Source organism: Filicampus tigris, chromosome 4 (genome assembly GCF_054856515.1).
Source record: "Filicampus tigris isolate MCC_2025a chromosome 4, RoL_Ftig_1.0, whole genome shotgun sequence".
Taxonomy (NCBI): Eukaryota; Metazoa; Chordata; class Actinopteri; order Syngnathiformes; family Syngnathidae; genus Filicampus; species Filicampus tigris.
The window spans coordinates 24993814-25013648 of NC_141220.1; the positions used below are offsets into that span (position 1 = coordinate 24993814).

Here is a 19835-nt window from a genome sequence, read left to right on the forward strand (position 1 = left end):
TTTTTTTTACTTGCTTTGATAATATCAAGTGTCTGCATATCTTTTTTTTTTTTTTTTTTTTACTTGCTTTGATAATATCAAGTGTCTGCATCCCCTTTTTTTTTTTTTTTTTTTTTTTTTTTTTTTAAATAACTGCACTTGTCCACATGAGGGTCATGGTACCCAGTTGACTTTAAAGTCAACCCAAACATCTTTTTTTTCATGACTAATGTTCTATCCAGGCCCACTAGTCATTCTGGTAAATATTGCGTTTATGGAATAATAGTTAATCCACCTGTTTTTAGCCATCTCTGAGGGCGGCCATTTTGTCATTTCTGTCAACTGAACATGACATCACAACTGCTTAGGGCTCAGATAACGACCAATCACGGCTCACCTGTTTTCTGAAGCTGCGCTATGATTGGTCATTATCTGAGCTGTGTGTGATGTCATTTTCAGTCAACAGAAATGACAAAATGGCCGACCCTGAGATGGCTAAAAGCAGGTGGATTTTGTATCTTAACTCATATTCCACAAACACAATATTAATAATAATGCTGTGATTCAACTAGTGGGCCTGCATTGAACATATTCTTAAAAAAAATATATGTTTGGGTTGTCTTCCACTTTAACCGTGAGGCAAGGTCCATCCTGAGCTGCTCACCGTTGATACGAAATTGTGATTTTCAAAAAATGTTGTACATGTGATCATTTGAATATGTGAACACTAGCAAAGAAAAAAAAAAAAAAAGTCTATTGGGAGTGTCGAACGGCAAACGTCAAATTGAGTTGAATACCAAGTAGTACAATCACAATAATAAACTACACACCGTTAAATAAACAGCTCTCAATCGGTCACTTATTTACAAAATTGAAACGTCATCATGAGCTGCTGTTAGTAATGAATCACTGGGAGGTAATCAACGACAGCAATAATTGATGCTTGTTTTGGTTTATTATCTTTGATGCGTCGCTTGTAAGAACCATTCAACCGAATGAGGCCCACACATGAACGTCGGCGACGTTTTCTTTGTGATATCTGGAGGCTAACAGCAAAAAGGAGCCTGGCCATGTTTTGTCAAGAGCTGCGGTGGCTCACCAGCGGCAAATGACAAACTTTTGCGCTTGTTGACAGGCTTCCCTCGCAATCTCGGTGCATTTGCGGCCGCTTTTTCAATTACTGCTAATCAAAGGCGCCATTATGATGACAGCCCACAGTGCGCCTTGATGGCGGAGCGAACATTTTCGCAGTACATCATGCCACCGCCGCTATTAATTTACTGTCAGATCTTATCTCTGCGCCGTGCGCTAATCTCCTAGCGGGAACTTTAAAAAGTGATATATATTTTGGAAGAAAAAAAAAAGAAAAAAAGTGTGTGTCTGCTCAATGAGCAGGCAAGATTTTTTTCAGATGGGTGCTTCGCTTTTTTTTTTTTTAACACTCTGAAGTAGACCGATATAAGATCTTGTAAAATCATTCCCCCCAAAAATCGACCGATTTCTCATTTGTTTATTTCCCCCCCCATACATTAACGCATTACAACATAAGAAAAAAAAAAATAATGACATTCAAATATTCCCCCCAAAAAATCGCCAAAAAAATGGCCCGCTTTTGCTTATTTTTCTCTCTTTTGTAAAGTTAAACAAATAAATACTGAAGTCGACGTTTCTTGACTAAAACTAAGCGTCTTACGCTCTGTTTCTTCTTTTCTGGAGCTTTGATTCATTCACAGTATTTTTTTTGGGACACAAAAGGAAGGTGTAGTTGGTTCTCACTCTTAACTTGAATCTGTGAGGCATAAAAGGTGTGATGTCGCGCCCGCTCCCGGCTAATTTCTGTGCGTTATCCTGAGCTGGATGGAGACCTTGCCGACGATTTCAACATCCTTCTCACATCGTATTAGCATGCTAGGTGTGCCACGTTGTCTCCGGAGCTCTTATTACCGCCTCCGCGGCGCCAGGAGATGAACTGGCATCGTATTTCTGCGAACATCGGGTACGGCCTGGAAGCATTTTTGAACATATGGCCTTATTGGGATGACAGATTCATTTTCGGGGTCTGGTCGCTATACTTCCGAGAGCGGGATTTGAAGCTGTCGGATCTGCAGAGGCACTCAGGAGAAGATTGCAGCTTTGTTTGATTTGGTTTGAAGGGGAGGTGTTCGCGGGTCAGGAAAGATGTGGGCTATACTGCATATTGGAAATTGTACAAAGTTAAAGGCTTTGAGTGAGCCACGGCGCGTTAAGTTCTTGAGCGTACGCATGCTTATTAACCTTTCAATGAGTCATATTGTGCGTTTTGTCCCTGTGCAAGCATGCGTACCCCCGCTACAGTGTCAATAACGGTGGATCACTTGCAATGTGTTTAGTTTACCGTAATCTGTGCGTCCAATCAAACTCAAAGCAGCTTCGCATATCTTTGGTTTTGACATCCCCCACAGGGCGTGCAAAGGCGGCATCCTCCTGAGGGAGAGGGGGGGGGGCATCCATAGCACAGCACCCGAATGTGTGTTGAAGGGGAGGGAAGGGAAGGGAGGGTTGTCCGGTCTGGATTGAGGGGCATCAATTCGGGAGAAGTCCCATTTGCCGCATCCACACCAGATTTTAGGATTTTAAACTGGGGTCTGTGTTTTAAAGTAGGGCTTTAAATTAAGGTTACAGTTTCAAACTGCAGTTAGGGTTTCAAACTAGGGTTAGGATTTCAAAGTAGGATATGAAACTTGGGTTGGTTTTAAAGTAGGGTTTCAAACTGGGGTTAGGGTGTCAAAGTAGGGTTTTAAACTAGGGTTAGGGTTTCATTATAAGGTTAGGGTTTCAAACTAGGGCTAGGGTTTCAAAGTCGGGTTTCAAACAATGGTTAGGATCTCAAACTAGGGTTTTCAAAGTAGGGTTTCCAAGTAGGGATAGGGTTTTAAAGTAGGGTTTCAAACTAGGGTTAGGGTTCCAAAGTAGGGTTTTAAACTAGGGTTAGGGTTTCAAGGTAGGGTTTGAAACTAGGGTTATGGTTTCAAAGTAGGGTTTCAAACCAGGATTAGTGTTTCAAAGTAGGGTTTCAAACTATGGTTAGGGTTTCAAAGTAGGGTTTTAAACGAGAGTTAGTGTTTCAAAGTGCAGTTAGAGTTTCAAGGTTGGGTTTTAAACTAGGGTTGGCGTTTCAAACTAGGGTTAGGGTTTTAGAGTAGGGTGTTAAACTAGGGTTAGGGTTTCAAACTGCGGTTCTGATTTCAATTTAGGGTTTTACAGCAGGGTTAGGGTTTCAAACTAGGGTTTGGGTTTCAATCCATCTTTCATCATCTTCATCCACCTGAAGAATTATATCTCCCTCCATCCGTGACGTTTCCCACCGCTGCACCAAATCCTTCAAAATCCCCCCCCCCCCCCCCCGTGTAATTTGGACTCAGAAGCAGCAGGTGGTGACCCCCCCAGCGCAGCGGCCCACCCTTCATCCAATCCGACCTCAGTCAGACTTCGCCTTCCCTGACAAGTCCCGTCGTACGTGACGCATCATCACACGCACGCGGTCACGGAAGGAAGAAAAACGACCGTCCGTTCCTCATTGTTGCCCCCCGCCCCCACCCCCGCCCCCTCCATCCCGCTCTCCACTGCTGGGCGGCACTTTGTTTGTGTCCTAATGAAGACCTCAGCTGGAAGTGGCCATTTCACACTTGATTCCCTCCAGCAGCGTTGGGGGACAGAAATTGGATATGGCCGTCGCAAGTTCCCCTGCTTTGCAGCCGAGAACTTGAATGAGGACTTGATGCAGACGTGTGCCTCATGTAAGTCAATAGTTTGTTGATGCCTCACCAGCGGGAAGTGAGGAATTATTTAGTGCGGCGTATATCGTATGCACGCCTGCTCGCATTAGCATAATTTCATCTTATTTATGGTTTGAGGGTCTATATTTGGGCCCGACATAAAAAAAAAAAAAAAAAATCCACTTGATCTCCTGTGACATTTCAATTCCCCACTCGTGAGAACATCTCCCGTGATCAAACGCCTTCCGACTCCCGAAAGTCGGAGTGAAGTTTGCCTTCCAGTAAGTTCAAAGTTAGTCTGAATTTTCTGCTTGGACTTAAAGAATCAAACTTGCCATTTCGTTTGATCGCTGCGCCAGGTTTTGAAAGCAAAAATCAAAGATAAATACTTTTCCCCACCATAAATCTTCACTCACAGTAGAGTATTTAGGTTTGTGTGGGACTTGATTGTTTAGCGAGTTTGAATCAAACGATCCAACAAAAATGACACAGCATCGCATATAATGCGCCGACACGCTGTGCGTTTTCAACTTTTCAACTGGAAAGCAGCTCCCCGTCATTTATAGATCCTCTCTGTTGTTTTCGAGTCGGGTCGATGATCGAGTAAAGAAATCCCTGTAGCCTCTCATTTGAGGCTCTACTCTGTCATTAAGCGCCGCTTTCCACTGCTGTTACCTGAATTCAAGTGTATGCAAATAAGCAATCGGCAGCAAAGTGAGCACACGCCAGCGTGCTTTAGGACTGTTCGTCTCGTCGATCTGATGCATGCGATGGCACTTCCATCTTTCTCCAATTCCTTTCGCACGTATGCCTTCATGATGTGCTGGAAGGGGCTATTAAAGTAGCAGTTAGAACAACTTCAGCCTCAAAGAACGGCCAAAGAACCGCGGTTTCTTTCATCTGCACGACACCCTGGGCAACATTAGCTATATGTTTTCTCCCCTCTCCTCGACACAGGAAGTGGAATTGTGCCGACTCAGCAGCCAAGAAAAGCTGGGGCTGACTCTGTGCTACAGGACGGACGAGGAAGAGGACGTTGCTATCTACATCAGCGAGGTGAGTACGTGTCAAAGTTGAACGATTTTATATATGTATACATATATACTCGATATATACATACACTTATGACGTACGCTGCGTCTGACTTAGTTTTCTTCGAATTCACTGGGTAAATTATTCAACAGATCAGAAAGAATCGTGAAGTTCTGTAAAGCGTATTTTTTCTCAACAGCTGATTTACATAAAAATGTTGTATTGGACAGGTGAGTAACAAAAGCACTGTTTCTGTTTTACTTTTTAATTTCCGGTATATATCCTTCTTCTGGCCGCCTGTTCAGGCTAATCCTTCTTTTTTGGGATACTTTTCATAAAAATGCAATGAAGCAAGAGTTTATCTGCTGAGCTACAGTAGCATCCTCAGTTACGTTGACGTCCCACTCTGGCTTGTCCACACAATCACAAAAAAACAAGAAACTGCAGCACATAGCTCATGAATAATGTAGGCTGCACTTAAAGTTGATTTTATTTTATTTTATTTTTTGTTGATTCACGGAGAGATTCAGAGCCATTTTTAAAAGAAATCATCAAAGTGTCTCTCTAATTCCACACTTTGCTGATAGTTTTACAACATTCACCTTTTACATCTTCCATCTTCTTTAATGCCAAACTTTTTGGGGCAGTTTTAGTGCAATCGTTGTCTGGCTGAGGAACAGTTATACACAATAGAATTTTGGGATAGACCGATTATCTGCCGGGTCGATTATAGGCGCCGATATTCTGCATTTTGACGAATATCGGCATCTGCCTTTTTTAAAAATCCGATGGCCGATAATAAATCAATTCAAAACTGTGTTGAAATCAAAACAAATGTATGTCAAAGGTTAACATTTCAGTCATTTTGAAATTTTGGCGGACTTGATGTACGGTAGAAAACTCTATGGAGCTATTGTTTTTCATTAAAATTTTTAAGACATGCTGATGACCCTGGGTGCTCCCTGAACTTTTTGTTAGAATTTTATGACAAATATATATATTGTCAAAAATGTTTAGTAATAATTTTCAAAAAAGTAAACAATGAAAATCTGAAAAATTGTTCGATAAAAATATTTTTTTCTCATAACGACCTTTTCTCATAGCGTCACAGCTTTGTTTAGAAACTTAGAACTTTCTCCTCAGAATGTTAGTGTACAATGTTTTCGTGTGACGTTATTACTACAACGTTGCATCTTTATTCCCCTAACTTTATTTTTTTAACGGGATTTTTTTTCTCGTAACATTACCAAAAAAAAAAAAAAAAAAAAGTCTTTTAACATTACAACATTTTCCGGTAATGTTACAATCTTATTCTTGTAAAATGATGCCATATTTATTGTAATATTACATTTTCCTGGAACACTGCAACTTTCCTTAATATTATGATATTCTTTATTCTCCTAATGTTACAACTTTATTCTTGTAACATGACTTTATTTTCATAAAATCATCTTTTTTAGAGATCTTTATTTCCCGCAACCCCCTGTAAGTTTATTCCAGTAGCAACGTTACACTTGCAAAAATATAACTTTTTTCTCATAGCATAAATAAAATCTCGTTTTTACTTCACACATTTATTTTTGTAACACTGGCTTTTTTCTCTTCATCTTTTTTGCCCTAAAGATATGATTTTCCTTCCCTAAACGTTGCAAGTTCATTCCTGTAACAACTTTACTCTTGTAAAATGATGACTTTCTTTTCTCATAACACCAAAAATATACAAAATATCTTGTAAGATGATTTGTACTTTGTAACACGATATTCATGTCAAATGAGGCCATTTTCCTCGCCTATGCCTTTATTTCCACAAAAGTGAAAATAAAGAATCTACCTCCCCCTCCCACATGACTAAACACAAAATAACCTTCAACTCCTTTTGTTCCCTGCAATCCAACCCCCTCAGTCGTGTCTGGAGCCATCTCCCAGTTTAATGAGTCTTGCTCTGTATCAGAGTGGAGTGTGATGAAGATAAAGTGCCACAGACTAAAAAGACTTGACACACACACACACAACACAATACACACACACGTCCCGCCCCTCCTTGTTGTTTCAAATTAGCTGCAGCAGGTGCATGCCGTGTCAGCTTTGAGTGATGATCACCAGGATTTCGGGTCTGGGTTCTAACCTCACCCCGTTACATCATGCTCTCCTTTCGCAGATCTGTCCCAACAGCATCGCCGCCAAAGACGGTCGCATCCGAGAGGGGGACCGCATATTACAGGTACGGAGAAAAAAAAAAAAAAATGCTGTCCCCCAGCATGAAGAGCCCCATTCATTTTTAATGGCCGCACATTAAAGGGGGATCTTTCCCCCCACTGTGACTGTTAAAAGGCGAGAATAGCCCCCCTGGCTGTTTTACTTACAGACTCAGCAACAACTGTTTTTTTTTTTTTTTTCCCTCCGTTTGGTTCTGGGTGGTTGCTGTGCTGCAGCTTCCAGTGGGCGAGTTGAGAGGCGGGACCCGCGTGCTAGTTCGCAAAGTCGTGGCATCATGCACTGATTTGCGTTGGCCACTCGGAGGCAGTGAAAAAGCTTCAAGGAGTGTTGAAGTACTGCTCTGCGGCAACAGAGTTGTTAGTCATGATCTGAATAGGGTAGACCAAATATTAGGAGGCCTTTTATTTAAGACAGTTAACATTAGAAGCTAATACTCATAACGTGACTTCATTATTGCAACCGCACTAACCGTGTACTAATGAGACCGTCTTACTCAACATTGCTATTGATGTTACTTTGCAACTTTTTCTTAAAATTGCGATTTTATTGTTGTTACAGCACAAGCTCTTTTCTCCTAACACTGGTCAACAATTTTTGACTAAAGTTTTTAATCCGAGATCCAAGTCAACTTTTCAAAATGATTTGTATTCGCTGATTACGAGTCCACCGTTGTTTTTTTTTTTTTTTTGGCTAGCACATCAGGTTTAATAATAATAATGATGTGCAATATATTTTGTGATATTTTTGAAATAAAGGGTTACTCTCATCAACAGGTGGAATTTTTTTCTGAACCGTCAAGCTTTTGTAGGTCAAACTTCACAACAAAAAAAAATCTCAAAAACCTGATGTGCTAGGAAAAAAAGTAGCACTGCGATTTTGTAACGTTACAATATTTGAACTTTACACTTGTAACATTCAACTTTTTTCTCTGTTGTGACGTCATTCAGGTTATACGACGTTATTTTCAAAAAATGTAGACAAATGTACAACTTTATACCAGTAATATCAGCAGGTCTTCTTCATTATGACTTCATTATGTGACATCGAACACAGCATTTTTCTTCTTTTTTTTTTTGACGCGGGCCTAAAAACAGACTCCCGACATACTGCATTTCTTTCTTGGACACTTGTGTGTACAAAACCATTGGCTCTAATTGTGCAGCGGTGTTAGCTGAGTGATCTGATCCAGAAGGGGGGAGTTGGAACGGGGCTGTTGTTTACGTGTACACTGGCGCCATTATCCGCTGATGACAGCGCCATTAGTCTGGCCGGCGAAAAGATGGACGCTTGCCGTCAGCGGCCAGTTAATTGTACGGCGAGATGTATGTACGCGCCGTCTGCCCACTGTAGCAGCCTCCCATTCATAATAACTGCCACCGTCGCCGCATTGTTGTGCTCGGGGCTTTTTATTGCATATGAGCTGACTGACCTCTTTTTTTGCATGTGTAACTACGATGTGCGCCCGCGTACACCTTTGTCTCGCGCTAATCCACCGTTTGGTGTCGTCTTCAGATTAATGGGCAGGATGTGCAGGACCGGGAGGAGGCCATGGCTGCGCTCTCCAACGAAGAATGCCGCAGCATCATCCTGCTGGTCGCCAGGCCCGAGATGCAGGTGAGAAAGCAACCCTAAAGCATTTTTTTTTTTTTTTTTTTTCAAATCTAGCCATCCATACATTTGCCTTACCATTTAAGCGCTTGTCCTTTTATTAAAGCGCAAGTCAAGCCAAACATATTTTTTTTCAAGAATATGTTCCCAGCATAAAACAGGGCATTCTGATAAATATTGCGTTTGTGGAATAAGTGTTAATCCACTCGTTTTTAGCCATCTCTGGGCGCGGCCATTTTGTCACTTCGGTCGACTGAAAATGACATCACAACCGCTCACAACGACCAATCACGGCTGACCTGTTTTCTGAATCGGAGCCGCGATCGGTCTTTGTGAGCGGTTGTGATGTCATTTTCAGTCGACAGAAGACAAAATGGCCGCCCCCAGAGATGGCTAAAAACGAGTGGATTAACACTTATTCCACAAACGCAATATTCATCAGTGTCCTGTTTCAACTAGTGGGCTTGCATTGAAAATATTCTTGAAAAAAAAAAAACCATGTTTGCGTGGATTTCCGCTTAAAGCCCTCAACACATTGCGGCCGAACGTGAGGTGAGTGACTGACAGTCAGCCGCCAGTTTTGCTGCAATTATAAATTTGAAACAGAGGTTGTATGGGGTGGCAACGTCGTTGCCAAACGCGCTTCTTTAGATGCTTAGGGTCAACCTCCTCAGTGTGATGATGTGGTGTTCCCTCCCTTCTCCTCACGCCAAAAGCGCTCTTGGAAGCCACCAGTGAGGCACCTCATCATGTCTTATTTTTTTAATGTAGCGCTACTGTAATTGACTTCCGCCGCGAAGCAATAAAAGCTAATGGCATGCTAATGGTGCGCGGGTTCAGGCCCGCGGCCCAATGAGCGGAAGGACACGTGCCGCAGTGCAGCTGAGCCGCCAGCCATTTCTAATTAAAAAGCATCGCTCCGTCGTAAATTAAAAAGAAAAATCTGGTACGGATGATTCCGATCCGGTGGAGAAACGAAAGAGATGGACAAATGCTAGCTCATTATGTCGCGCGTTAATCCCAACAGAGCAGGCAACCATTTAATTTGATTTATTTATTTTTTGTAATTTTTTTTTTTTTTTTTTTTTTACGCCTGTACGTAAATAACAATTTCCTCCGTTCGCAGCTGGAGGAGGCCTGGCTGGATGACGAGCACAGCGAGTTCCTGGAGCAGCTCAAAATGGAAATGCTGGAGGAACAGCGGCGCGAGGAGATGGAGTTGGCCGTCTTCCAGGAGGAGCAAGAGAGCGCACAGGTTGGACACGCTCCGGGTCACTGCGTGAATGATTCTGCTCTGTGCGTGCGCACGTGTGTGTGTTTTATTTTTATGATATACATGAAAAATGAAATCCTAATGCCAGGAAAAACTTTCAGCAAATCTGACCTTGACTGGCGTGCTTTCCACGTGTCATGAAACAATCGTATGTAAACAAACGTGGACTGCACCTCGTAAAGCGGAAGTCAACCCAAACAGATTTTTTTTCATGTTCTATGCAAGCCCACTAGTTGAAACAGGGCATTCTGATAAATATTGCGTTTGTGGAATATGTGTTAATCCACTCGTTTTTAGCCATCTATGGGGGCGGCCATTTTGTCTTCTGAAAATGACATCACAACTGCTCACAACGACCAATCACGGCTCAGATTCAGAAAACAGGTCAGCCGTGATTGGTCCTGTTGAGCAGTTGCGATGTCATTTTCAGAAGACAAAATGGCCGCCCCCAGAGATGGCTAAAAACGACTAACTTATATTCCACAAACGCAATATTAATCGGAATGCAGTGTTTCAACTAGTGGGCCTGCTGTTTGGGTTGACTTCCGCTTTAAGCATTGACTTAATCAAGACACTTTATAAATAAATTATAGCTTGTTTTATTTTTTCATCAAATTGCGGCCATTGAGATTTGAAAATGCCACTCTACTACATTGTGACGTTGATTTTAATTGTATCAATTGTTCAGCCCTATTTTAAACATACTCAAGGCTCACAACATTAGGTAAACATGTTTCAGGGAAGCCCCGCCGATTCACTGTTCAATATTCAAAAATTGACCTATTTCGTATTTTCGTTACTTGAGACGAATCTTGGCGCAACTAGCGAGACTTCACCGAATGCTAATGCATATTTGCACAAAACATCAGTCGTGATAACATTGCGACATGGACCAGAAGTCAAGCGTGTGTTTGTTTTTGTTACCAGCGGGAAGACGATGACAAGCCCACCTGCTCCACCCTCACCCCGCATCAGGACAGGGGTCGGACCCTGAAAGAGAGACAGGGCAATTCCGAGCGCAGCGTCCTGGCGCACATCCAGAGGCGCCTGTCGCAGTGCCTCCGGGACAACCGGGACCCGCGTGGCCCGGAGGGGCGGGAGGGCGACGAGGACGAGGACGACGACAACGGGCAGGCGGTGGACGGCGATCGCTTCCAGCAGCTCCTGGAGCTCAAGTGCCAGATCCGCAACAGCGGCGAGTACGACCTCTTCTACAGCCGCCGCAGCACCATCGAGTGCAGCGTGGGCGAACCGGGCGGCGTCCAGCACGAGCTGCGCATGCTCAACGAGGAGCTGCGCAGCATCGAGCTGGAGTGCCAGAACATCATGCAGGCGCACAAGCTTCGCAAGGGCCAGCAGTCGGCCAGCCCCCTCCAGGGGGACCCCGGCAAAGGCAAACTGGCGGACGTCAACGAGCGGCTGGAGAAGTCGGACAAAGACAGCTCCAGCGCCTACAACACGGCCGAGAGCTCCCGGAGTACCCCTCTGGCTATGGATCGCTCCCCTGAACATTCCCTCCAGAGGATGGTGAGCCTCACCAACCGGAGGAACCTGCGTAGCAGCCTCGCCGCCGGACCCTCGCTCGGCCCCAGCCCGGCGCCGGGTTGCCGGGCCCCGCTCCTCGGCAAGAGCAGCAGCCCCGACCGCAGCGAGCCCTCCGAGTCGGACCGCGGCCTTCGGCCCGAGGAGGAGGGGCGCCGGGGGGAGCCCAAACCCCGGGCGACGCGGATCCCTTACTTCTCTCCGTCGCACAGTTCCCAGCAACGGCAGGCCAACATCCCGGCGCACGCCCGGCACTACCAGAGCTACATGCAGCTCATCCAGCAGCGCTCGGCGGTGGAATACGCCCAGAGCCAGCTCAGCCTGCTGGGCGTGTGCAACAAGGAGCCCCGGGCGGCGCCTCTCCTGCTGGACGAGCCCAAGATGGAGTGGAAGGTGAAGATCCGCGGCGACGGCACGCGCTACGTCACCAAGCGGCCGGTGCGCGACAAGATCCTGCGGGAGCGAGCGCTGAAGATCAAGGAGGAGCGCAGCGGCGGCATGACCACGGACGACGACGCCATGAGCGAGATGAAGATGGGCCGCTACTGGAGCAAGGAGGAGCGCAAGCAGCACCTGGCCCGCGCCAAGGAGCAGCGCAGGCGCCGCGAGTTCATGCAGCGCAGCCGCCTGGAGAGCCTGAAGGAGAACCCGCAGAGCAGCGGCGAGGCCAGCATCATCGAGCTGAGCCACAAGAAGATGATGAAGAAGCGCAACAAGAAGATCCTGGACAACTGGATGACCATCCAGGAGCTGATGACGCACGGGACCAAAGCTCCCGAGGGGGCGCAGGTGCACAACGCCTTCCTGTCGGTCACTACCGTGTAAAACAAACGCGGACTTTCTACCCGTGGCGGTACGAATCTAATTGCCTCGTTCAATGTGGCGTTTTTATGAGGGCGATAAGGAGTATTTTTCACTACTTTGTACACCCAAATAGCGTTTTGTAAAGAGTTTATCCGTGGCACTACGGCATCCCCTTTGACATTTTTTCTACGGATCGATGACACCGTCGCCTATTTTCACGTGGACGTCAGGACCGTGTCACTCAAGACGTGTACGTTTGTTTTCCGTGCCATGTCGGAACGCAAAACGCAGCAGGTCTCGCGCCTTTTTGTCCAGCATCTCAGCTTGTCGCTTATGCCCGGGGGGGCGGATGGGGTTCACCAACCGATTCGAAACTCAGACCGACAGTACTTCTTGGGCACTGATTAAAGCCAAGGGCTACCAGTTTGACACACAAAATTACGATTCCGAAAGAATTCAGGAATGAGAAATTTGCTCAAATGACCTTTCACGATGTTATTATTAATAATGAGATTCATCTATGTAAAGACAGCGTTTTTGTTGACATTTCTCACTAATTATGAACAATAACTTCACAAGGTAGGAACAGGTGAAAATCAATACGGAACACTTTATTTCTATTAAACTCAAAAGTGTTTACATTTTCAAATTCTCTAACAGACCTAGGAAATCACAGTGTCCCGTGACTAGCGAGCTCTTTTTTGAGCGGGCCCGCGGGCTACTCATGCGGTCCTCCGGGGCCAGCTCGTGCCTGTGGGCACCATGTTGGTGATCCCTGCTGTGCACGATATTTACCGTACATCGAGGCGATCCAATAAAATCTTATAGGTGCATCTCTATAAATTGAAAAGTTACTTTATTTTAGTTGGACATTTGTTTTCAGAAGAACAATTCCTACCTAGTTTGTCTGTCAAAAATCACTGATTGTTTTATGTATTATTCCAATTTCTTGAGATGGTGAATTCTTGGCTTTTATGACTATTTTCAAAACCGAATAAATGAATGAAGATGTGTACGTAGTGAATCCATATGAGTTTAGAACTATTAAATAGTTTTCCAGGAATTTATTGAGATGCACCCAATTGACTTCACTTCTTTAGCTACTGATATGACTTTCTAATATTTTGCTTCTTTTTTTTTTCCTATTTAAGGTAACTGCAATATTAGAAACAAATGTCATAGTGTTAAAGTAATACCTCCCAAAATTGAGCAGTTCTGTCAGGTATAAAATAAACAAATCCACAATAGTGAAACATTCATATTAAGTTGAGAATTTTCTTTAGTTTTGTTGCATTCTTCTTTTTTTTTTTTTTTTTTTTTTTTTTTTAACTAATACTGTTTACTTTTCCATACCTGAATTGTATAGTTAGCCGCTGAGCAGGACTCAGCTGATTGATTGGATCTCTTCATGCAGTATAAGGTCAAATTGAAGTTGAACTTTTATTTCCATGTGACATCATTGCTTAAAACAGAAATACTGTATTGTAAATTTCACGTATGGCGCAGATCCCTTTGTCTTTGTTTTGAGTCCGTGTGCCATGGTTTCACGTAAACGCGTAGTCGGCAAATGTGTAGCCAGTTGAAAAAAAATGTGATGGTGCTCTTTGCAAAATAAATGACGATAAATTGTGATTTTTTTTTTTTTTCATTTTATGTTTTTCTTTTGAGCAGCTTTGATGCTATACTGCTTTTGTTTTGTTTGATCTCAACTAGAATGCATGATATCCAATGGAAGAGGACAAATGAGTGTATGACCAGCTTGTCACTTGCAGTGACTCCAAGTCGCTTGCTCTTTAGACTTGAGCTGTATTTTATTCAGCAACTCCGAAACATAGCTTGTGTAACATCATTGGTGTTAATTCTGGCTCGTTTGCAGAAAATCTACATCGCTAATGACAATTTGCATCGGTATAAAACTTAACATAAAGGCATACAATATTGTGCAAAGTAGCTAGATAAGTAAGAAGGTAGACTGAACAAAGAAGGTAAAAGGTAAGTAAAGAACAAAAGTTGGTAAGAAGGTAATATAGGGCAGAAAAATTTACTCCATGTATGATGGGAAGTGAAAGTAGGTCTGAAGACAGGTAAGGTGGTCTGTATAAGATAAAAAGATACGGTTTGACGGTACTGTATTAAAGTAGATGGCTATGGTTTTAGAAAGGTAGGTACGAACACTGACATCTCTGCACGTGGGGCCTGGCTCCACCAGATGGCGCTGTTGAGCACTATGCAGGCTCAAAATAATTGTGAATAGAATCGGTCTTCTTTACAGATAATCATTTATAAAATATTTTATCAAGAATAATGATATGCAATAAATACCAATTATGTTACTTAGGCAGTTTCATTATAAACATTTATGCAGAATACAAAGGCTTTACCAAAGCCAAGTTCAATAATATAACTTCTGCTAAACAGGAGTGAAATAGGGCCGGTCCATGAGCGCTTGTTGAAGTGATGAGCCACTCAAATCATAGTGCGCATGTCCCAAATTGCTCTCAATTGACGGCCATGGGGCCACATTAACTGGCCCCATCAGCCAATCAAAATATCGGAATGATATACGTGCCGTGACGTCAAGACGCAATCACAAACTCAGTTTTGGCGGATGGCAAAAATACAGCAGTAAGCTAGGTTGGTTTTCATCGGGAGCAAAAAGACAATAAAAGCAAACCAACAATGTGAATGAAATAGATTCGTCGATGAAGGGTAAATTTAGCACTTTGCCGCTTGAGCAGAAATGATCAATTAAACGTTTGGGATCGCATCAGCCGGTGGATATTTAGACACTACAATGCAAAAACAAAGTGTGACGCGGCTACAGTGAAGAAAGAAGAAGAAACGGAGGGGGGAAAAAAAACATTTCAGCAGTTATGAAGGAAGCTTGTGATACCGCGGTGGCTCAAGTGGAGGAGAGATTTTGCAAGAGTGATCACTTCTCAGCAGCACGTGTAGCTTGTGGACAGCACACTTTTCACTAAGTTCAGCAAATCAAGCTCGAAACCGCAGCTGTACAGTCACCCAGAAGAGTTGCATGCTGGCAACGCTGTCTCTGCTGCAGTTGATTTATGACAACTTACGGGATGCCTTATCCGAAACTGTGTCACTGCTCTAAATGATCACACCAATGCCCACAGTTGAGTAGCTTTTCAACACTGAAGAGGATCGAGGCATTTACAAGAAACACAATGGGCCAGCCCAGATTCAATGCACTGGCTATGTTGTCCATTGAAAATGAATCCCTTCATGAATTATTGGACTTTGACAGCCGGTTATTGACATGCTTGCCCTGATGAAAGATCGACATGCATCCTTTATATTCAAGAAATGAACAACACTGGTAAGTAGAGTTTTTATTTGGAACTACTCAAAGGTTTTATTCACAGCCTTATTTTGTAAGGCTATGAATAAAAATGGAGTGTGGTCTTGAATTAGAATTTATTGTGTAGGTTTTGCTGCTTGTCAATGTAAACTGTAAATTGCCCACTCTGGTGCCCCCACTCAACTTATCACGTCAGAGACGCCACTGGGTACGAAGGCAGACAAGTAGAGTAGGTAAGAAGGGTTAACATTGATTTCTGGAAGCTCTTTGTGTGAAAAGTGAATTACTGGTGGCATGAACATCCATCCTCGCCGCCTGCCAGCGTGTCAGGCCGTTCAGCTGGAGGAGATTTCAATTAAAATAGCCTTCCAGTCGGGTGGCTTTATGTTCATTAGGAGGGAGCGGCCACTTCATCATCTTCCGTGACCTCATCGCCACGCAGAGCTGGTCAATGTGTTGTCTTAACTTGAATTTTTAATGTGAGCACTGACAGTAAGCGGGAATAACACAACGCTCGGCCTGGCTCGATGTGTCCAGCGTGGTCCTCACTTTCTGTCTGAGCTGGTGGCCTTTTGTAAACAATAGGTACCAGCGTACTTAAAGCGGAAGTCAACCTAAACATTTTTTTCCCCAAGAATATCTCCTATAAAATGCCACTAGTTGAAACAAGGCATTCTGATTAAATATTGCGTTTATTATTCAAGGCCTTTACCGTGTTTTCCCAATCGCTCGGCGTTGGTCAAATGACATTACGAGGGTTTGTTTACTCGTGGTGCAATCGGGCATGGCTCTGTCTTTTGGCACCTGGACGTGACGTGATGTGATGGTGAAAAGGTCTATTGCCGCAATAGTCATTTGAGCCACTGGGAAGTCGCCCAAGTGCTCGGCGGCTAATTAAGTTCATCTGCGAGCCCCTAACAGCGGATCAGGTGTAATTAAAAAGCATGAGGTGACAGCCGTGGCATTTGTGTGAGCCGTGTGAAGTTCAAACAGCAGCGCTGGCACAAATGTCAACTAGATAGCGGTCCTTCTCGCAACTCACACACACCTCCTCTCTTATCAATGTTTGCTCGTGACCTTTGGGAATCCCTGGATAGTAGACCAACAAATTCGCTTTCCTTTATCCCGACTGGTGTTTATTGGAAGGCGGAGAAAAGAAAAGAACAACAACTGAAGTCTTAACCCAGTGATTCCCTATGTGGTATGGGAAAAAAAAAAAAAAAAACTAAATTAAATGTTCAATCCGTGTAAAGGTTAAAGCGTCTTAAATGTTTTTAATTCCGTAAATTACATTTAAGTACAGTTCAGTTGTGTTTCACTTTTAAGTACATTACATTTGCATGTTTTCATTTTTAAAAGTTGTTTTAGGTGCAATATGGATTCAACTTTTACGTGCAATACATTTTGATTGCATTTATCTATTTTTATTTTGTGTTGATTTTCAGACCGTCCCTAATGTTAAAGTAGCATACAATAATGTTAAATTGAATTTTCATGTAACACAGTAAAACATCTGCGTTGTTTTTAATGTAGGCCTACGCCGTTACTATATTTTAATGTTTGGCATGAAAAGCCAAGTGTTGGTGACTTTGATGTAAAAAGATTGAGAAGCACTGTCCGAACACTTTTCCTACCAGCTCTGTTTACTCTTTGGGACAGATCTGTCAGGACAACCTTAACCAAGTAGCCATTTATTCTACGACTCCATTGTGGCGTCTGGTTCTGTTTGGAGTATGTAGCGTATGGATCCTTAAAATGTCTTGAATTTGAAGGTTCATAATCACACACTTTAGCTTTCTTTTCAGAATCAAACCAAATTTTTTTTTGCACTATTTTACACTTCGTATCGTGCATTCTAGTGCCTTTTCAGAGTAAAAATTGTTACCACATCACTCAGTGACACCACATTTTTGCACTTATTTTGTATTCAAATAAAAAAAATAATAATATTAATAAAATAAGGCTGTCACTGGATCGTAAGAGGAAAAAACTGGATGGGGACAGCGAAAAACAAACATACAAAATATGCAAGGTGGACAAGGAAGAAGGAAAGACAAAAAGAAGGCATTTTAAATAAGAAGGTACAAAGAAAGGTAGCCTATTAAGAAGTTAGAGATGTAAGTATAGGTAGGAAGACGGAGGAAAGATGGCTATGTGATGCAGTAGCTAGGAAGTTAAGACGATTACACTTAACTGCACCACAGCCTTACTTTCTCCCGGCCAGCCTTCATGTTGAAGCATGCAACTACCGTACTGTACTTCATTAGACTCCGGCAGAGAGCAGAAAGTAAGTTGGCTACTTTTTCTTGGAGTGACCTAACTGCACGGCTCCCTGCTTCTACTTTTAGGTACTTTATGATTAATGCATTTGTGTCTCTGCTTTAGAGCGTTTAAACACCTCGGGATTTGGACTTTTCTTGGGGTGCTTTGTCTAAATCTCCGCTGCTCTTGTTGGGGAAATAATGATCCTTCTTAAGGTCAGAGCTCGCCGGGTGCGCCTTGTGGGGATGTGACCCCGGAGGACAATAGAAAACAGCTCATACAGTCACGCCGCGAGCTGTGTAATCAATTACACCGGCTGTATGTCTTTAAGCAGATTGCGGTATCAAGTCATTACAGGGTGGAAAATTTTTAATTATCTTGAGTGCGCGCAATTTTGTTTAGGCCAGCGTTTGGAAGAAATATCTATTACTTCTGGCTCATAGAAACAGATAAGCCACCGACTGTGATGCACGCATCATTTGTCAACTAAGAATCCATTCAATGGATTGTTGCTGTGATGTCATCGTTTTCAGGGCGGAAGCGTACGGTGAGGTCGTTGAACTGAGCAGCGTTAGTGAAATCCCAGAAGGCCAAGACCCTTCAAGTTACAGCTTTAAGACGTACGAAAGGTTATGTTTTTGAAACTCATTTACCTCGATTTATTTATTTTATTTTTTTTGCAACACTTGAATGCAATGAACAACAGCAAAAAAAAAAATGGTGAATAGTAGCACCTCGAAAAATGTTTTCTTAAACCACAAATAAAACCAAAACAATGATCCCGAAAAACTTTAACATCTCTTTGAATTCATCTTGTAGCTTTTAGTGATGAGGATTTGATTTCGAAAAAGATGCACCGGATGCTTCACAAACTCAAAAATTACTTCAGCCATTGTATTAAGTTTTATGCCTCAATAACACAAAGGCACTGTCATTTATTTATGTACATTTATCTGCAGTTGGCGATTCACTTATGGAAGTTGGTCGAAGTTGCTAGACGGAAACGCAAACCTTTAAAACGATAGGCGGACCGGCCTATAGGCGATTTATTATTTCATCCGGCCGGAGAAAAAGGCGGCGGAAGGGTACCCCGTCTGCAGGCGGAAGGCGATAAACGGACTGCAAAATTTTAGTAAAATTCGCAGCTCTAATAATAAAGTCGTCATTGGTGTCAAGGAAGTCTTCATAGATCTTTCCTGTGGAGGACGATCTCAGTTTAGACTGTGTCATTAGTGGAAGAAGTTACGACAGAGGCTAATGTTGCAAGATGATTTTTAAACTAAGAATTTTGAGGTTGATTAATATAGGTAATTAGGAACTACGCCAGCCGGTAGGGAAGGAAGCTAAGCGGGAAGGCAGGTATAAAGATAAAGGTAGACTAGTAGGTGGGTATTAAGACAACATAAGAAGTTGGTAAGAAGAAGATACATACGTATTTAGGTAGAAAGGGGAGATGTCCTTCGGTGTAAATGTTAAATCTCACTCTAGTGGGGTTAAGCACTAAGAAAATGGACTCTTGAACGTACAGTGCACTGTTAAGAACACTCACATAGTTAATACATTTTGTCTATGTATTTCCACTATATTGAAACATATTTTACACGAGACACCCTGGTACTAGCATAATGTTGCTATTCATCTTAGATTCTGCCGCGCAAAATACAGCCCAGATTCCAAAAGTAGCGACAAACCCGGTTCCCTAAAGTAAGCGTTTACAGTCTGCGCGTGAAGAGTACCCTCTAATATTCTCTTTTATCGTACTGCGTATTCCTCTATCTCCACTCACACACATACTCTTATTAAATATATATATATACTGTATATGTAAAAGGTCTCTCAGACACATGGTAAATTGGATTCTGTTTAACAGCGTAAGATGAATGGCTGTTCTAATATTTTCTGGGATGATGGGAAACAGAAAGACCAGATAGCCGTTGGTGTGTGGACTATTCATTGAACCACTGATCCATAAGGGCTTTTTTTTTTTTTTTGTTCTTTTCTCCATCTCATTTCATTTCCCGTTTCTGATGAGAATCAAACA

The 19835-nt window shown here is 42.9% G+C and overlaps 2 protein-coding genes across 4 annotated transcripts in view; both read left to right on the plus strand.

Annotated features, from left to right (window-relative positions):
* LOC147149069 (PDZ domain-containing RING finger protein 4) overlaps window positions 1-13842 on the plus strand; it is a 126209-nt gene extending 112367 nt beyond the window's left edge. For 2 of the 3 annotated variants that reach the window (XM_086029393.1, XM_086029396.1), the window contains 5 exons: window positions 4692-4790; window positions 6925-6987; window positions 8496-8597; window positions 9718-9846; window positions 10792-13842. In XM_086029393.1, coding sequence (XP_085885519.1) covers window positions 4692-4790; window positions 6925-6987; window positions 8496-8597; window positions 9718-9846; window positions 10792-12231 — 1833 coding nt within the window. In that variant the 3' untranslated portion in view covers window positions 12232-13842. The remainder of the gene's footprint in view (window positions 1-4691; window positions 4791-6924; window positions 6988-8495; window positions 8598-9717; window positions 9847-10791) is intronic. The other variant, XM_086029394.1, reaches the window with a different exon arrangement.
* A 920-nt stretch (window positions 13843-14762) lies between these two features.
* The window catches only part of LOC147149070 (uncharacterized), a 51702-nt gene continuing 46629 nt past the window's right edge, over window positions 14763-19835 (plus strand). Inside the window, exon 1 of the mRNA XM_086027553.1 lies at window positions 14763-15550. The gene's annotated coding sequence lies outside the window, so the exon portion shown is untranslated. The remainder of the gene's footprint in view (window positions 15551-19835) is intronic.